This window comes from Jaculus jaculus, chromosome 3 (assembly GCF_020740685.1).
Source record: "Jaculus jaculus isolate mJacJac1 chromosome 3, mJacJac1.mat.Y.cur, whole genome shotgun sequence".
NCBI classification, from domain to species: domain Eukaryota; kingdom Metazoa; phylum Chordata; class Mammalia; order Rodentia; family Dipodidae; genus Jaculus; species Jaculus jaculus.
This window is the reverse complement of record NC_059104.1, coordinates 95220985-95234720: the sequence shown is the minus strand read 5'-3', so window position 1 is coordinate 95234720 and position 13736 is coordinate 95220985. Positions and strand designations below refer to the sequence as shown.

Below are 13736 nucleotides of genomic sequence, written 5' to 3'. Positions count from 1 at the left end.
ATTTCGATTATTTTGGGGTCCATTGTTTCATTTGCCTGATAGCTAAAGAGAGGGGCACAGACGGCAAGATGATTATGGCAGGGACTGGAGGGACCCACGTACAGGATACTGGGATGGCAGTGTGCATGCTGGGCCTCAGGATTCCTATTGCTCTTTTCATACTGCCCCCAGGCATGGAATTAGAGTGACCAGCAATCAGCTTTTTTATCTTGCTCAGTTACAAGCTCTCTCACTGGAGAAAGGTAAGGCCCAGGAATAGGGCAGGAGGAACACCCTTTCCAGAGAGTAAGTTCCATTGTTAACCATTACCTCATTGCTTCCTTGCAGTGTCTTCAAGGAGGCGGGACTTGCGAGGGGGCAGGTGGGAGGGTCAGCTGGTTAAAATGGACCTTGTCCCTACTCTGAGCCCTAGATCACTTATCCAACTATGGAGGCTGCTACAGGTAGGAGGCTGGGAGATACCCTTCCGAAAGGACTTTGGGGCAGTTGAAGGGCAGATTGGGAGACACTGGGACGAGGGCATACTTGCTATTTGGGTTTGCAGCTCTGAGACAAGGAGAAATAAAGTGGAATGAGGTGAGCAGCTATCTTCCTGGTCCACACCCTGTTCTGATATGCTTAGATTTATGTGCCCCAGACTTGTGGGGGGAGGGGACGCAAGGAGAGTGTGACACCTGTGTGTGTGTGTGTGTGTGTGTGTGTGTGTGTGTGTGTGCGCGCGTGCGTGTGATGGTAGTCAGGAGACAAGACCCTTTTGGAGCAAAATGGAGGAGTTTGGGGTTGGTTCCTCCTCAATCTTTTTAGTGGAAGATGCATCTCAGGGGTGTAATGTGCCTCTTATCCGTTCTCTGTCCGGTAGATCTTCAGGACACAGCCTCGTTAACTCAGTAAGTGGGGTGAGGGTTGGGCCTAGGGGAGGAAGGAATGGAAGGTGAGGAGGCTCTTCAGCTGCCATCAACACCTAAGGTAGAAGCCGGGACCCAAGCCCAGCTGCTAGCTTCTATCTGCTTCCCTTGCCCCCTTGCAGGAAGTTTACATTTAACCCAAAGCTGGGCATTGACAATCCTGTTCTCTCCTTGGCCGAAGACCAGGACCACTCTGGTAACCCCCTCACCCTGGCAAACATTGCCTTTCCCTGGAGACACACAGCTCCACACAGCCTTCCATCTCCTTGGTAACACTGCCTGCCTGCCTCCTTCTGATATCAGTAACTAAGTGGGGGTGCTCCCTCTGTTTCACCCACTCTGCCCACGCGGTATTCAGCTGCAATGCCCACTCTCTCGCTGGGTGGGAGCTGCCCGGTACCATGGCTGGATGCAAGAACTGCCAGTCATTTAACGGACACCTAGTCTGTGTCCTCATCTCTCCTTTTTGGCTTGCCCACCTTCTCTGCTAGATCTCTGGAAACTGGAGAGGCCTCGATTCTGTCTGCTGAGCAAAGAGGAGGGCAAAAGTTTTGGTTTCCACCTGCAGCAGCAGCTAGGCAGGGTTGGCCATGTGGTGTGCAGAGTGGAGCCAGGCACTTCTGCCCAGCGCCAGGGGCTCCGAGAAGGAGATCGGATCCTGGCCGTGAACAATGATGTCGTGGAACATGAGGACTATGTGGTGGTGAGGCTGGGCTGTGACTCCCGTGGTTCAGGACAGCATCCCACTGCCTGGGGCACTGTGGTGTGGGGCCCACACTTCACTCTGCCCACACCTGGGATTTAGGAGTGCCCAGGTAGAAAGGGTTTTGAGTGAAAGTATCTATAGAACTGCTGCTTTCCAAGGTGAAGATGTGCATGCTCTGGGAGGCCCTGGCAGTTCACAAAAGGGGTCAATTTCTCTCACCCTCCTTGTGCCTCTTGTTTGTTTGTTTGTTTAGGTAGTGCGTTACATCCGGGCCAGCGGTCCTAGGGTGTTGCTTACAGTCTTGGCGCAGCATGTGCACGATGTGGCCCGAGCTCAGCAAGGAAACGATACCCAACTCTGTCCTCCCCTAAACTTGAGGGTCCGGCCCAGGCTGTGCCACATAGTGAAAGACGAAGGTGGCTTTGGTTTTAGCGTCACCCATGGTGAGTACAGAGTTTGGGAAGTAGCCAGTGGGGGATGAGAGGTAGCGGCCTTGGACCTACCCCTGTGCCTGGTAGGCAGAACACTGGAACTTGCTTTTGGTTGTCTGTCGGCTTCCAGGAGCTCGGGGTCCTTTCTGGCTGGTGCTCAGTGCAGGAGGAGCAGCTGAGCGGGCAGGGGTGCCCCCTGGGGCGCGTCTGCTGGAAGTGAATGGGATCAGCGTGGAGAAGTTCACTTCCAACCAGCTTAACAGGAAGGTATAGCTGTCGTTGTCCCCCATGTTTCAGCCACTGAGCTGGGGCTCACTGCAGGAAGCAGATTCCTCTCCAAGTGTCCAACCTCCTGACCTGGTGGTGTGTACTTGTCCCTCTCCTTCCTTCTATAGCTCGTGCCAGTCCCTCCCCTGAGTGCCACATTTCTGGGCTTGGGAGGGGCTGTGAGGAGGAGGTCCCCTCTTCCTCCCTGGACATATGATTGATATTCAGACTCCTGCTGGGTCTCCACAGCTTTGGCAGAGTGGAGATCAGGTGACCCTGCTGGTGGCAGGCCCAGAAGTGGAGGAAGAGTGTCGAAAGCTGGGGATGCCCCTGGCTCCACCTCTAGCAGAGGGCTGGGCACTGCCTGCCAGGCCCCGATGTCTGCATCTAGAGAAGGGGCCTCAGGGATTTGGGTTCCTGCTCCGGGAGGAGAAGGGCCTTAATGGTCACCATGGTGAGTACCAGCTCTTGGGAAGGGTGGGAAGGTGGGCCTTGGCATGGGATCACATGTCTAAGTTCATGCCTCTCAGTACACACGAGAGGTACCTCTGTCTGTGCCCCAGCCCTGGGCCTCCCTTCCTCCTGTACCCCAGGGATTTTTCCTGAGAGAGCACTGGGGGTGGGGGAGCTGAGGGGAAGCAGTGAGGATGTCTATGTCCCAGGACAGTTCTTGTGGGAGGTGGACCCAGGACTGCCAGCCGAGAAGGCCGGGATGCAGGCTGGAGACCGGCTGTTGGCTGTGGCTGGGGAGAGCGTGGAGGGACTGGGCCACGAGGAAACAGTGTCCCGGATCCGAGCACAGGGCTCTTGTGTCTCCCTCGTTGTCATCAACCCTGAGGCCGATCGCTTTTTCAGCATGGTGCGCAAGGGACGGTGGCTAGGGAGGGGGCAGGAATTGGGCAGGTCTCCCGTGCTACAGATTTGCTCCGTCTGTTCCCTCCAGGTTCGCCTGTCTCCCCTCCTCTTCTTGGAGAGCACAGAGACCATTTCCTCACCCCAGGCTGTGTCCTTGCCTTCTCTAGTGGAGACCGAGGACCCTCCAGTTGAAGGCACAGCTGAGCCTCCTGGCCCCATTGGCCCCCGCCAGTGCTTCCTGTACCCTGGGCCTGGTGGTGGCTATGGCTTCCGACTCTGCTGTGTGGCCAGTGGACCTTCTCTCTTCATCTCCTAGGTGACCGACACCCCAAGTACTTTGGAATCTTTCCATCATTTACCTTCTGCCTTTCTCTACACCTATTCCCAGCCTTAGAACACCTGGCCAACTTTTCCATGGTGTTCCATGTTCTGTGTGCCCCTCCAACATCTTCAGGTGACCCCTGGAGGCTCTGCTGCCCGAGCAGGGCTGCAAATGGGAGATGAAATTCTGGAGGTGAATGGGTATCCTGTGGGTGGAGACAGTGGCCTGGAAAGACTTCAGCAGCTGACGGAGGCTGAGCCACCCCTCTGCCTGAAGCTGGCAGCCAGATCTAAGCAGGGCTTGGAAGCCTGGATTTCCACAGAGTCTGATGAGGTAAGGGTGAAGAGACAGATGAGTCTGTGAACAAGCCAAAGACAGCGAAAAGGAGAGCTACGGGGTGGAGCAGTATATGGGGTGTACAGGTCGGAACTACAGGTCAAGGGAGGTAGGGGCAGAAGGAGCCATAGTGCGTCCTATTCCTAGACATTCAGGTCAGGTGGAGGCAGGGCAAAGGATCACTTCTGGTCCTGGAATGACCTTCTCCCTCCCCTCTCTGTGTAGGACTGGACTCGGGCTTCAGAGCTGCTATAGGCACCTGTACTTGGCGAGGATCTGCTGGGTGGCTTTCCTGCATTTGCTGTGCAGCCTCACGTGCAGGGAGCAGGGATGATCTTTCTAAGCCTGAAGTGGGAGATGAAGGACTTAGACACCACCAACCACAAGATTGCCCAGGGATTCCCTTGCTGCCCACGGGGCCTAAAGGGTAAAGGGTGCGGACAGTTCTCAAGCAGGCCCATGAGGGAGCCTGGGGCGCCACAGGTTGTTACATGGGAGCCTTGCAGAGCTGCACCCCAAGGATGAAGTTCTACCTGAGGAGATGCTGTGGGGCTGTCCAGTACTGAAGTGACTGGGAACTTGCCAGAGGTATGACTCCACTGTAATATAGCACAAGGATTTGGACACCAGCTATATTCTCCTATGAACAGCTTAGAATTGTGGAAGCTGGTGCCTGGTCACTGTAATTAATATCCTGTTATATAAATAGGCTTTCCTTATACATGTGGCTTTCTGTGTTTGTATTGGAGGGAATAAGTAGAGGTGGTTTGAAGGGACTACAGTGATCCAAGCACAAAGGAGTGGGACCCAGTTTCTCTAGTAGAAGGGTTGTGACCTGGTCACAGTTCTCTGAGTCTTAAGGGATAATGGTTCAACCAATTCAGAGATGTCTCCATGAAGGCGCCTCCTCACTGCCAAAGGCCATGCCCAAAGCTCTGTTGAGTTCTTCATCAAACTGCTTTATTGTTGGGCCTCTGAGACTACAGGCCAGCAGCCTCAAAGATCCAAGGGGTTGAGACCAAACTGGCGTAGCTGCTCCTTGTGTCTGGAGTGGAGCCTCAGGGCGGCTGCATCCCACTGTGGCTTGATGGCTCTCAGCTTGGCCAAAAGCTGGTCCAGGCTGCCCTGCAGACATCAAACTTTCAGCTCCCAGGAAGAGAGAGGGCAAGGGTGAGGGCTACCCCAGGTTGGTTAGTAAACTCTTCTTGCCAGTGAGATGATGTCTGCCTGCGTGCCTTCCTTCCCTTCCCCTCTTCCTTCTTTCTGAGACAGGGTATCACTCTGTAGTCCAGACTGGTTTTGAACTCAGAATTCTCCTGCCTTAGCCTCTCAAGTACTGAATTATAGGCATGCATTTTGTGCTGGCTGTCAGTAGTTGTCAGCTGATCGGTTGGTTGGTTTGTTCCTTCCTTTATTTATTTAAGAGAGAGAGAGAATGGGCATGCCAGGGCCTCTAGCTACTGCAAATAAGCTCCAGACACTTGCACCACCTTGTGCATCTGGCTTATGTGGGTACTAGGGAATTGAATCTGGGTCCTTAGGCTTCACAGGCAAGTGCCTTAACTGCTAAGCCATCTTTTCCAGCCCCTTCCTTCCTTTTTATTTTGAGATAAAGTCTCACTGTTGCCCAGGCTGTAATTGAACTTTATAGCCCAGGATGGATTTAAACCTGTGTTCCTCCTTCCTCAGCCTCCTGAGAAGCTGAAATCATAAGCCTGTGCCACCAGGCCCAGCTTCCTTCTTCCCTTCTCCTTCCCTCCCTTCCTTCCTTCCTTCCTTCCCTTCGTCAGTGTTGGAAATTGAACTCAGGGCCTTGTATTCTAGGCATGTGCTCTACCATGGAGCCTCACCCCAGCTCTTGGTTTTTTTGAGACTGGGTCTTGCTATGTAGCCTACATTGACTTTAACTTCCAATTCTCTTCCCTGAGTCACCCAAGATTACAGCCCCTGGCTTTCTCAGCCTGGCTATATTTTCTCTGTCTACCCTCAGGATAGGGCCAGACTCTCATGGCTTGTCAGTCATCACTCTAGTTGAGGGTTGGGGATGGTGCAGCACTGGGTACTGGGCAGCTGGCCTCCAAGGAGTGGTGCTTACATCTAAGATTTCCTCATACTTGGCCTCCATGTCTGCCACATGGGCTCGAAGCTGAGCCAGGGTGTGGTCCCGTTCTCCAAGCACGTGCTCAGCCTCTTCCTTTGCAGCCTGGGCCTCCCTTTGGCATGTCTCTGAGAGTCACAGGGATACAAGGGGGCAGGAGAGTGACATAACACCCTGATCAATCACCAGGGGTACCTAAAAAGGGCACTTTCAGTGGGATTGTTACAGACTTCCTCAGGCCACAGCTGTCTTGTAGTCACTGTGAAGCCTAGCAAAGCACAACAGAAAGAGTGAAGGGCTTGAGACAGTAGAAGGGTTTAAAGCCTGGTTCTTACTGCTTGATCCTCTGGGGCATGTTTCTGAATCTCAGTCTCTTCATCATTTTTTGTATTTGTTTTGGTTTTTATTTTATTTTATTTATTATTTGCAAGCAAGCAGGGGAGAGAGAAAAAGAGAATGGATATGCCAGGGCCTCTTGCCACTGTAAATGAACACTGTGCATTTGGCTTTATGTGGGTACTGGGGATTTGAACCTGGACCATCAGACTTGCAAGCAAGTGCCTTTAACTTTAACTGCTCCGCCCTCTGAGCTATCTCCCCAGCCTCAGCTTCTTGATCTTTTTTCTTTCTTTTTTTTTTGTTTGTTTGTTTTTGTTTTTGTTTTTCAAGGTAGAGTCTCACTCTGGCCCATTCTAACTTGGAATTCGCTCTGTAGTCTCAGGGTGACCTTGAACTGATGGCGATTCTCCTACCTCTGCCTCCCTACTACTAGGATTAAAGGCGTGTGACCCTTAAGTGTAAAAATGGATGACAGAACAAGTATATAGGTGTTCAATCAACGCTGGTTGAATTTGAAAGAAGGCAAAGATTAGAGATGAAATCCATGTTCTGTAAGCCAGATGTACAACTCCTGGATATTTATAGCTGAACTAAAGATATTTTAGGATAAGAAAACTTTCAAGTGGGCTGGAGAGATGGCTCACTAAGGTTAAGGTGCTTGCCTGTAAAGCCTAACCTAGGTTTGATTCCCCAGTACCCACAAAAAGCCAGATGCACAAAGTGGTAGGTACATCTGGAGTTAACTTCCAGTGGCTGGAGGCCCTGGCATGCCAGTTCTCTGTATCCTCTCTACTGCTTTCAAATAAATAAATTAAAAAAATATATAAATATATATTTTTGTTTTTTCCAGGTAGGAATCACTCTGTAGTCTCCAGGTGGCCTTGAATTCATGGTAAGCCTCTTAGCTCTGCCTCCCAAGTGCTAGGATTAAAGGTGTTCACCACCACACCGGCAAAAAAATATATGTTTTTAAAAGAAAATTTGGGGGCTGGAGAGATGGCTTAGCAGTTAAGCACTTGCCCGTGATGCCTAAGAATCCCAGTTCAAGGCTCGATTCCCCAGGACCCATGAAAGCCAGAAGTACAAGGTGGCACATGCATCGTTCGTTTGCAGTGGCTGGAGGCCCTGGCATGCCCATTCTCTATCTCTCCCTCTTTCTCACTCTGTCTGTCTCTCTCAAAAAAAAAAAAAAAAAAAAAAAAAAGAGAAAGAAAATTTGAAGTGGGATGTGGTTGCTCATGCCTATAATACTCTGAACCTGGGAGACTGAGGCTCACTGTGAGGCCAGCATGGGCAACAGAGTGACACCCCACCCCTTCAAAAAGAAGAAAAAGTAGAAAAGAAAGTAAGAGAAAAGAGCCTTGTGTGGTGACGCATGCCTTTAATCCCAGCACTTGGGACGCTGAGGTAGGAGGATCATGAGTTCAAGGCCATCCTGAGACTACAGAGTGAATTCCAGGTCAGCATGGGCTAGAGTGAGACCCTACCTCGAAAAAACAACAGGAAGAAAAGGAGAGAAAGAAATAAATTAAGAAAGAAAGAGGAAATAGAAAACTTCCTTGAGGTCAAAATTGTGAAAGATCTCATGTGCCATAATAAGACATACTAAGATATTTCAACTTTGTTGTGAAGGAAAGGTTTCTTCCCTCTCTTTCTCACTTTGTATATATATAGGTGTGTAGCTTATTTGGAGGGTTTCTTTTTCTTTTTTTCTTTCATTTTTTGAGATAGGGTCTCACTCTAGCCCAGGCTGACCTGGAATTGACTATGTATTCTCAGGGTGACCTCAAACTCACAGGGATCCTCCTACCTCTGCCTCCTGAGTGCCACCACACCTGGCTGGAGGGGTTCTTTATTAAATTAACTTGTGGTTGTTTAGGATCTAACACCAGGTGCCAGGATCTAAAGATGTAGAAGTAAATAACTAACATTTTTCCTTAGTTTGGTTGTAAAAGTCAGTTAATTAATAAATATTAATTTAATTTATTTGAGAGAGAGAGAGAGAGAGAGAGAATGGGCATGCCAGGGCCTCCAGCCGCTGAAGATGAACTCCAGACATTTGCGCCACGTTGTGCATCTGGCTTACATGGGTCCTGGGAAACTGAACCAAGGTTCTTTGGTTTGCAGACAAGTGCCTTAACTGCAACCCAAAAGTCAGCAAATAAAGAAGGAATGTGAAGTCAGGTGTGGTGGCACATGCCTTTAATCTCGGCACCTGGGAGGCAGAGGTAGGAGGATCACTGTGAGTTCAGGCCACCCTGAGACTACATAGTGAATTCCAGGTCAGCCTGGGCTAAGGTGAAACCTAACCTAAAAAAAAAAAAAAAAAAAGGAGGGGGATATTGAAGAGATGGATTAGTGGTTAGGGCACTTGACTGCAAAGCCAAAGCCAAAGGACCCAGGTTCAATTCCCTAGGATCCAAGTAAGCCAGATGCACAAGGTGGCACATGGGTCTGAAGTTTGTTTGCAGGGACTGGAGGCCCTAGCATACCCACTCTCTCTCTCTGTGTCCCCCACTCAAATAAATAAAAATAAAATAAAATATATTTTCAAAATTAAAAAAAAGAAGGAATGTATTTTGTTCAGGACAGACAAGATGGTAGGGGGAATAATTGCTGGACTTGGAAAGAGCAAATAAAGCAAGAAACAGAGTGAGAGACCTTCCTTTTCTGTCCCTGTATCTTTGGGTTGTTAACTCTCTGCTCAGAGAGTCAGGGTCCCATTGATGCAGCTTCAAATCTAACCTTCAGATTGTAGCCTTCTAACTCTACCCGTCACATGGGGCTTTGCCATTGACCCTTGGAAAAACAGGGCGGGGGCGGGGGGCTACCTAGCTGCTCCCGAAGGCTCCTCACTTCCTCTTCCATCTGCTTGCTGCTGGTCTCCATCTTTGCTTGCAGGGCCCGATGCTGGCGGCTCATCTCTGAGTGGGGTACAGTAGGTGGTCCGGAGCCCCAGTGGGGATGGAAGCATGAAGAAAGGAACTGAAGTTGCTTGTGGGGAAGATTGCTCGCTTTGGGGACAGGAGTATAAGGACCTTCTTGAAACAATGTTAAAACCCTGACTAGGGCTGGAGAGATGGCTTAGCAGTTAAGTGCTTGCCTGTGATGCCTAAGGATCCCGGTTCGAGGCTCGATTCCCCAGGACCCACATTAGCCAGATGCACAAGGGGGTGCATGCGTCGGGAGTTCATTTTCAGTGGCTGGAGGCCCTGGTGTGGCCATTCTCCCCCTCTCCCTATATATCTGCCTCTTTCTCTCTCTGTTGCTCTCAAATAAATAAATAAAAATAAACGAAAAAAAAATTAAAAAAAAAAAACAACAAACAACCCTGACTAGCTGGGCGTGGTGGTGCACACCTTTAATACCAGCACTGGGAGGCAGAGGTAGGAGGATTGCTGAGAATCCTGAGATTCCATAGTGAATTCCAGGTCAGCCTGAGCTAGAGTGAGACCCTACCTCAAAAAAACAAAAACAAAACAAATAAACAAACAAAAAAAACTGAATATATGGGGAAAGGGATAGGTAGCCAGACCCTCTCTCCCATACTAGTTCTGTCTAGCTCTTCTCCCCACTTCCAAGGGATGAAACCCGTAATGGCTAAGTCTACATTTTGTACGTCATTGAGCATGAAAAGAGCATCGTGTCATTCTGGACAGTCCCCGCGTGGAATACTAGTGATCTTCCTTTGGTCTCTCAGGGCCCTGCCTATGCAGGGAAGGTGGAGCTAGGTCTGGTCATTGGGAACCCTCTCCCTTTCCCTTCCTTGCATGCCCTGGCCCTCTCGGTTGTCTTCTTTCACATCCTGTCTCCTGCTTACCTGCTCCACAGACACACACCTGCATATATGGCTTTCCCTTCACTTCGGGCCCTTTCCAGTTCAGCCTCCAACTCCTGCAACCTCTGTTTCAGCCGGTCTTCGGAAGCCTTGGCTTGACGAGCCTCATCTCTCCGTAGGGCTGTGAACAGTTCCACAGCCGCCCTTAGGACTGGCTGGGTGGGGTGGGGGGGGTTCCCATAGAATCAGTCCTGAGGGCTTAATGAACGCTTCTTATCTTGGAAACTTGGTGGCAGGGGGTCCAACTTTTTAAAATTTTTATTTATTTGGAAGGAGAGAGGGAGAATGGGCATGCCAGGGCCTCCAGCCACTGCAAACGAACTCCAGATGTATACCACTGTGCATCTGGCTTTACTTGGGTACTGGGGAATTGAACCTGGGTCATTAGGCTTTGCAGGCAAGTGCCTGAACCACTGAGCCATTTCTCCAACCTCCAACCTCTTTTTAAAAAAATTAATATTTTATTGATTTGCAAGTAGAGAAAGAGAGGAAGCTCAAATGTGAGAGAACTTGAATGACCACATGGGCACTTAGGGCCGCTGTGTGTGTGTGTGTGTGTGTGTGTGTGTGTGTGTGTGTGTGTTGTTGTTGAGGTAGGGTCTCACTACCGTCCAGGCTGACCTGGAATTAATTATATAGTCTCAGGGTGGCCTCAAACTCACAGCAATCCTCCTACCTCTGCCTCCCAAGTGCTGGGATTAAAGGCGTGCACCACCACGCCCAGCTTTGGGCCTCTTGCCAATGCAGACAAACTCCAGATACATTTGCCACTTTGTTCATCTGGCTTTACATGGGCAGTGGGAAACAGAAACTGGGACATCAGGCTTTGCAAGCAATTGCTAAGTCATCTCCACAGCCTGTGTCCAACCTTTTATTTTTTTGAGGTTTTGAGGTAGGGTCTCGCTGTAGCCCAGGCTGACCTGGAGTTCATTCTGTAGTCTCAGGGTGGCCTCAAACTTAAGGTGATTCTCCTACCTCTGCCTCCCAAGTGCTGAGACTAAAGGCATGCACCACCACGCCCAGCTGTGTCCAACCTTTTACAGTCTCTGTTTATTATGTTGTTCAGCTAGAATCTCACGAGTTTTTCATCACTAAAACGTAAATATTCCCTCCGTGTTCAGCTCATAAAAAATAACTTCCTTGGCCGAGCATAGTGACGCATGCCTTTAATCCCAGCACTTGAGAGGCAGAGGTAGGAGGATCGCCATGAGTTTGAGGCCACCCTGAGACTACAGAGTTAGTTTCAGGTCAGGCTGGACTAGAAAGAGAGACCTTACCTTAAAAAAAAAAAAAGGAAAAAGAAAACTAGCTTCCTTGGGCCTAAGGTTAGCACTATGGTAGAGTGCTTACCTACCATCTATAAAATCCTGGTTGCCCCTCTACCACCAAGAAAAATAGCTTCCCTTAGCAATCTTCACTGTGCAAGCCCTTCCTCATCACAGTCTTGCCATTATAAGCAGCAGTTGGGCTTAGCCCCACACCACAGCTTCAACCTTCCACTTCTCCAAGTACCCAGAAATGCCGCTGTTGCTCCCAGAGACCTGCGTCTGGCTTCTCACCCAAGTGCTCCTGAAGCAGCTCCTTCTCCAGCAGCAGCAGCCTGCGCTCCGCCTCGGCTTCCACACCTGCCCTGGCAAGTTGGAAGAGCTTTAAGTTACGGTGGTCTCAGGCCCGTCTCTGCCCTCCCCCCGGTGCGCCCCCTCCTGTGCCAGGGCCGAGGATCACTGAGCACAGCGGTGGTGCCCGATGGCAAAGTCGGCCAAGTTCATGGCTATGTCTTCACTGCTCAGCGGAAGGGTGACAAGCACATTAGGAAGGCACGGGGCTAGGCGGGGGATCCAGGCGGGTAATTATTTTCCAGGTTCCTCAGCTCGGTGGAGGAGAACTGAAAACTTTCATCGACCACACCAGGGATCCTAGTATTGGGAGGCTCAGGCAACAGGATGGCAAGTTCCAGGCCAGCCTGGACAACACAGTGAGATCTTGTGAAAACAAAGAAACAACAAAACTGTTCCATCTGGTCTCACAGAGGGCTGGAGGACACCTGTGTGGTCAACGTGTCAGGACACGGACAAGGATAACCAAAAAAAAAAGAAAGAAAGAAAAAAAAAAAAAGATAACCAAGCCTGCCCTACCCCAACTCACCAGCACCCAAGTTCTTGTTCTGCTTTTTGGCCCCCACTTTCTTCCTCTTTCCTTTGGTTTTAGGTGGCATATCCTTACTGTCCTGTGATAGAGAGGGCTTTATGTGTGGGTCTGTGCACAGGAATGTTTTTCTGTCCTCTGGACTGAAGCAAGAGTCTCAGGAGAGTCAGAAGTCTCCAGAAGCTTCTTGGTTTCCTGGGAACCTCAGGCAGGGCAGGGCTCGGTAGTCAACACTCTTTCACTCTTTCATCTCGGGGTCTGGTCCCTTCTTCCTCCCCTACAACCATCCCCTCCCTCTTCCTACCTGTAGGGTCCCCGGGCAGTGGGCCTCCCTGTCCTTAGGACTGGCAGAAAGAGGCCCAGGCTGATTGAGCCTGGGAAGGAGCCTGGGTCCTGGGAACCAATCCAGAGCGGCAGACTTAGAGTGGGGGCGTGCCAGCAAGGGGGCAGGACTAAGAATATTGGGTTTCTGGAGGCTGCTGCTGTCCAGGCGACTGGGAAACATGGGCTTCATAGAAAGCTCATGGGTTCAATCAGCTCATAAGGTATCAAACACGAAGATCGTGGAGTGTCCCCTTCTCCCCAAATTCTTAGTTCAAAAAGAGAGGACCTTGACGGTGATTAGCTATGACTCACTTCCACATAGGCACTGCCAGGAATATGGGAATTTAGAAATTTCCAGTCTGAGATAACAGTGTTGTGCTGGTACAGAGAAAAAAAAAAACATCTTCAGTAGCTATTGTGGGCACTTTATGTCTTGAGGTCTTATCTGTAAAATAATACTATTAGTTAGGCTTAAACCCCAAGGTCCTCTTCAGAAAGACGTTCTCTCTACAGTGCATGAGGGAAACAAACACAGGAGCAGGCAGTCAAGAGAATTTTCCACTTCTGAGATGAGGCCCGAGGAGAGGTGGACCCATAGACTCTAGGATGCTGGCCGAAGTGATGCAATTTAAATGTCAAGGAAAGGACATCGGTTAAAGTGTCATGAGTTCTAGCGATTTAACTCTGCCTCTGACTTGGTTTTCTGTCCTGTAAATTTTGTAACTCCAGAAAGTCCTAGATTTTAGCTGAGTATGTAAAGGACCATTTTTTCACACGTCATTTAATCTATTCCCTCACTCCCCTAAATTAATTTATCTGGTTAATCTGCAGCCAGGCACTGAGACACTATTTTGTCAAGCTCTGGGTTGCTTGGAACTCCCTCTAGTGGATTTACTTGACTTCCTGCATTTCATAATTTTTGTTTTAAAATTATTTTGAGGAGCAATGTTGGGGGTGACTCCCTTTTAGGGATACTTCCTAGCATCTTGCTAGGGTCATGTTTGGTTGGAAAAATTAATTGGGGACATAGAGTTTTATGGGTGTTTTTTTCTTTTTTTTTTTTTTCTGAGACAGGGTCTCACTCTAGCCCAGGCTGACATGGGTAGCTGTTTTGGAATGCAGCTCCATCCTCTCTGTAGCTGGGGCCATCCTGGAGCCTTGCCATCTATC

At 49.8% G+C, this 13736-nt stretch overlaps 2 protein-coding genes across 4 annotated transcripts; one reads left to right on the top strand and one right to left on the bottom strand.

Moving 5' to 3' along the window:
* The first annotated feature begins 369 nt into the window (after nucleotides 1-369).
* On the top strand, nucleotides 370-4543 carry Pdzd3 (PDZ domain containing 3). 3 transcript variants are annotated; one of them, XM_045145888.1, is made up of 11 exons: nucleotides 370-443; nucleotides 805-887; nucleotides 1028-1101; nucleotides 1397-1608; nucleotides 1865-2054; nucleotides 2173-2309; nucleotides 2559-2763; nucleotides 2972-3168; nucleotides 3253-3480; nucleotides 3619-3819; nucleotides 4048-4543. In XM_045145888.1, exons 1-9 carry the CDS (start codon nucleotides 384-386, stop codon nucleotides 3478-3480), a joined length of 1386 nt encoding a protein of 461 aa, XP_045001823.1. In that variant the 5' UTR covers nucleotides 370-383; the 3' UTR covers nucleotides 3619-3819; nucleotides 4048-4543. The 3 variants fall into 3 exon arrangements, with proteins under 3 accessions (XP_045001823.1, XP_045001825.1, XP_045001824.1); XM_045145890.1 differs by lacking the exon at nucleotides 2972-3168 and having other exon boundaries at nucleotides 3332-3480; XM_045145889.1 differs by lacking the exons at nucleotides 3619-3819; nucleotides 4048-4543 and having other exon boundaries at nucleotides 2977-3168; nucleotides 3253-3393.
* Nucleotides 4544-4786: 243 nt separating this feature from the next.
* Ccdc153 (coiled-coil domain containing 153) lies at nucleotides 4787-12616 on the bottom strand. Its single transcript, XM_004667370.2, has 7 exons — nucleotides 12547-12616; nucleotides 12243-12324; nucleotides 11657-11722; nucleotides 10099-10218; nucleotides 9091-9183; nucleotides 5918-6048; nucleotides 4787-4947 (listed from the first exon to the last, which is right to left on the bottom strand). Exons 2-7 carry the CDS (start codon nucleotides 12310-12312, stop codon nucleotides 4819-4821), a joined length of 609 nt encoding a protein of 202 aa, XP_004667427.1. The 5' UTR covers nucleotides 12313-12324; nucleotides 12547-12616; the 3' UTR covers nucleotides 4787-4818.
* Nucleotides 12617-13736: the final 1120 nt, after the last annotated feature.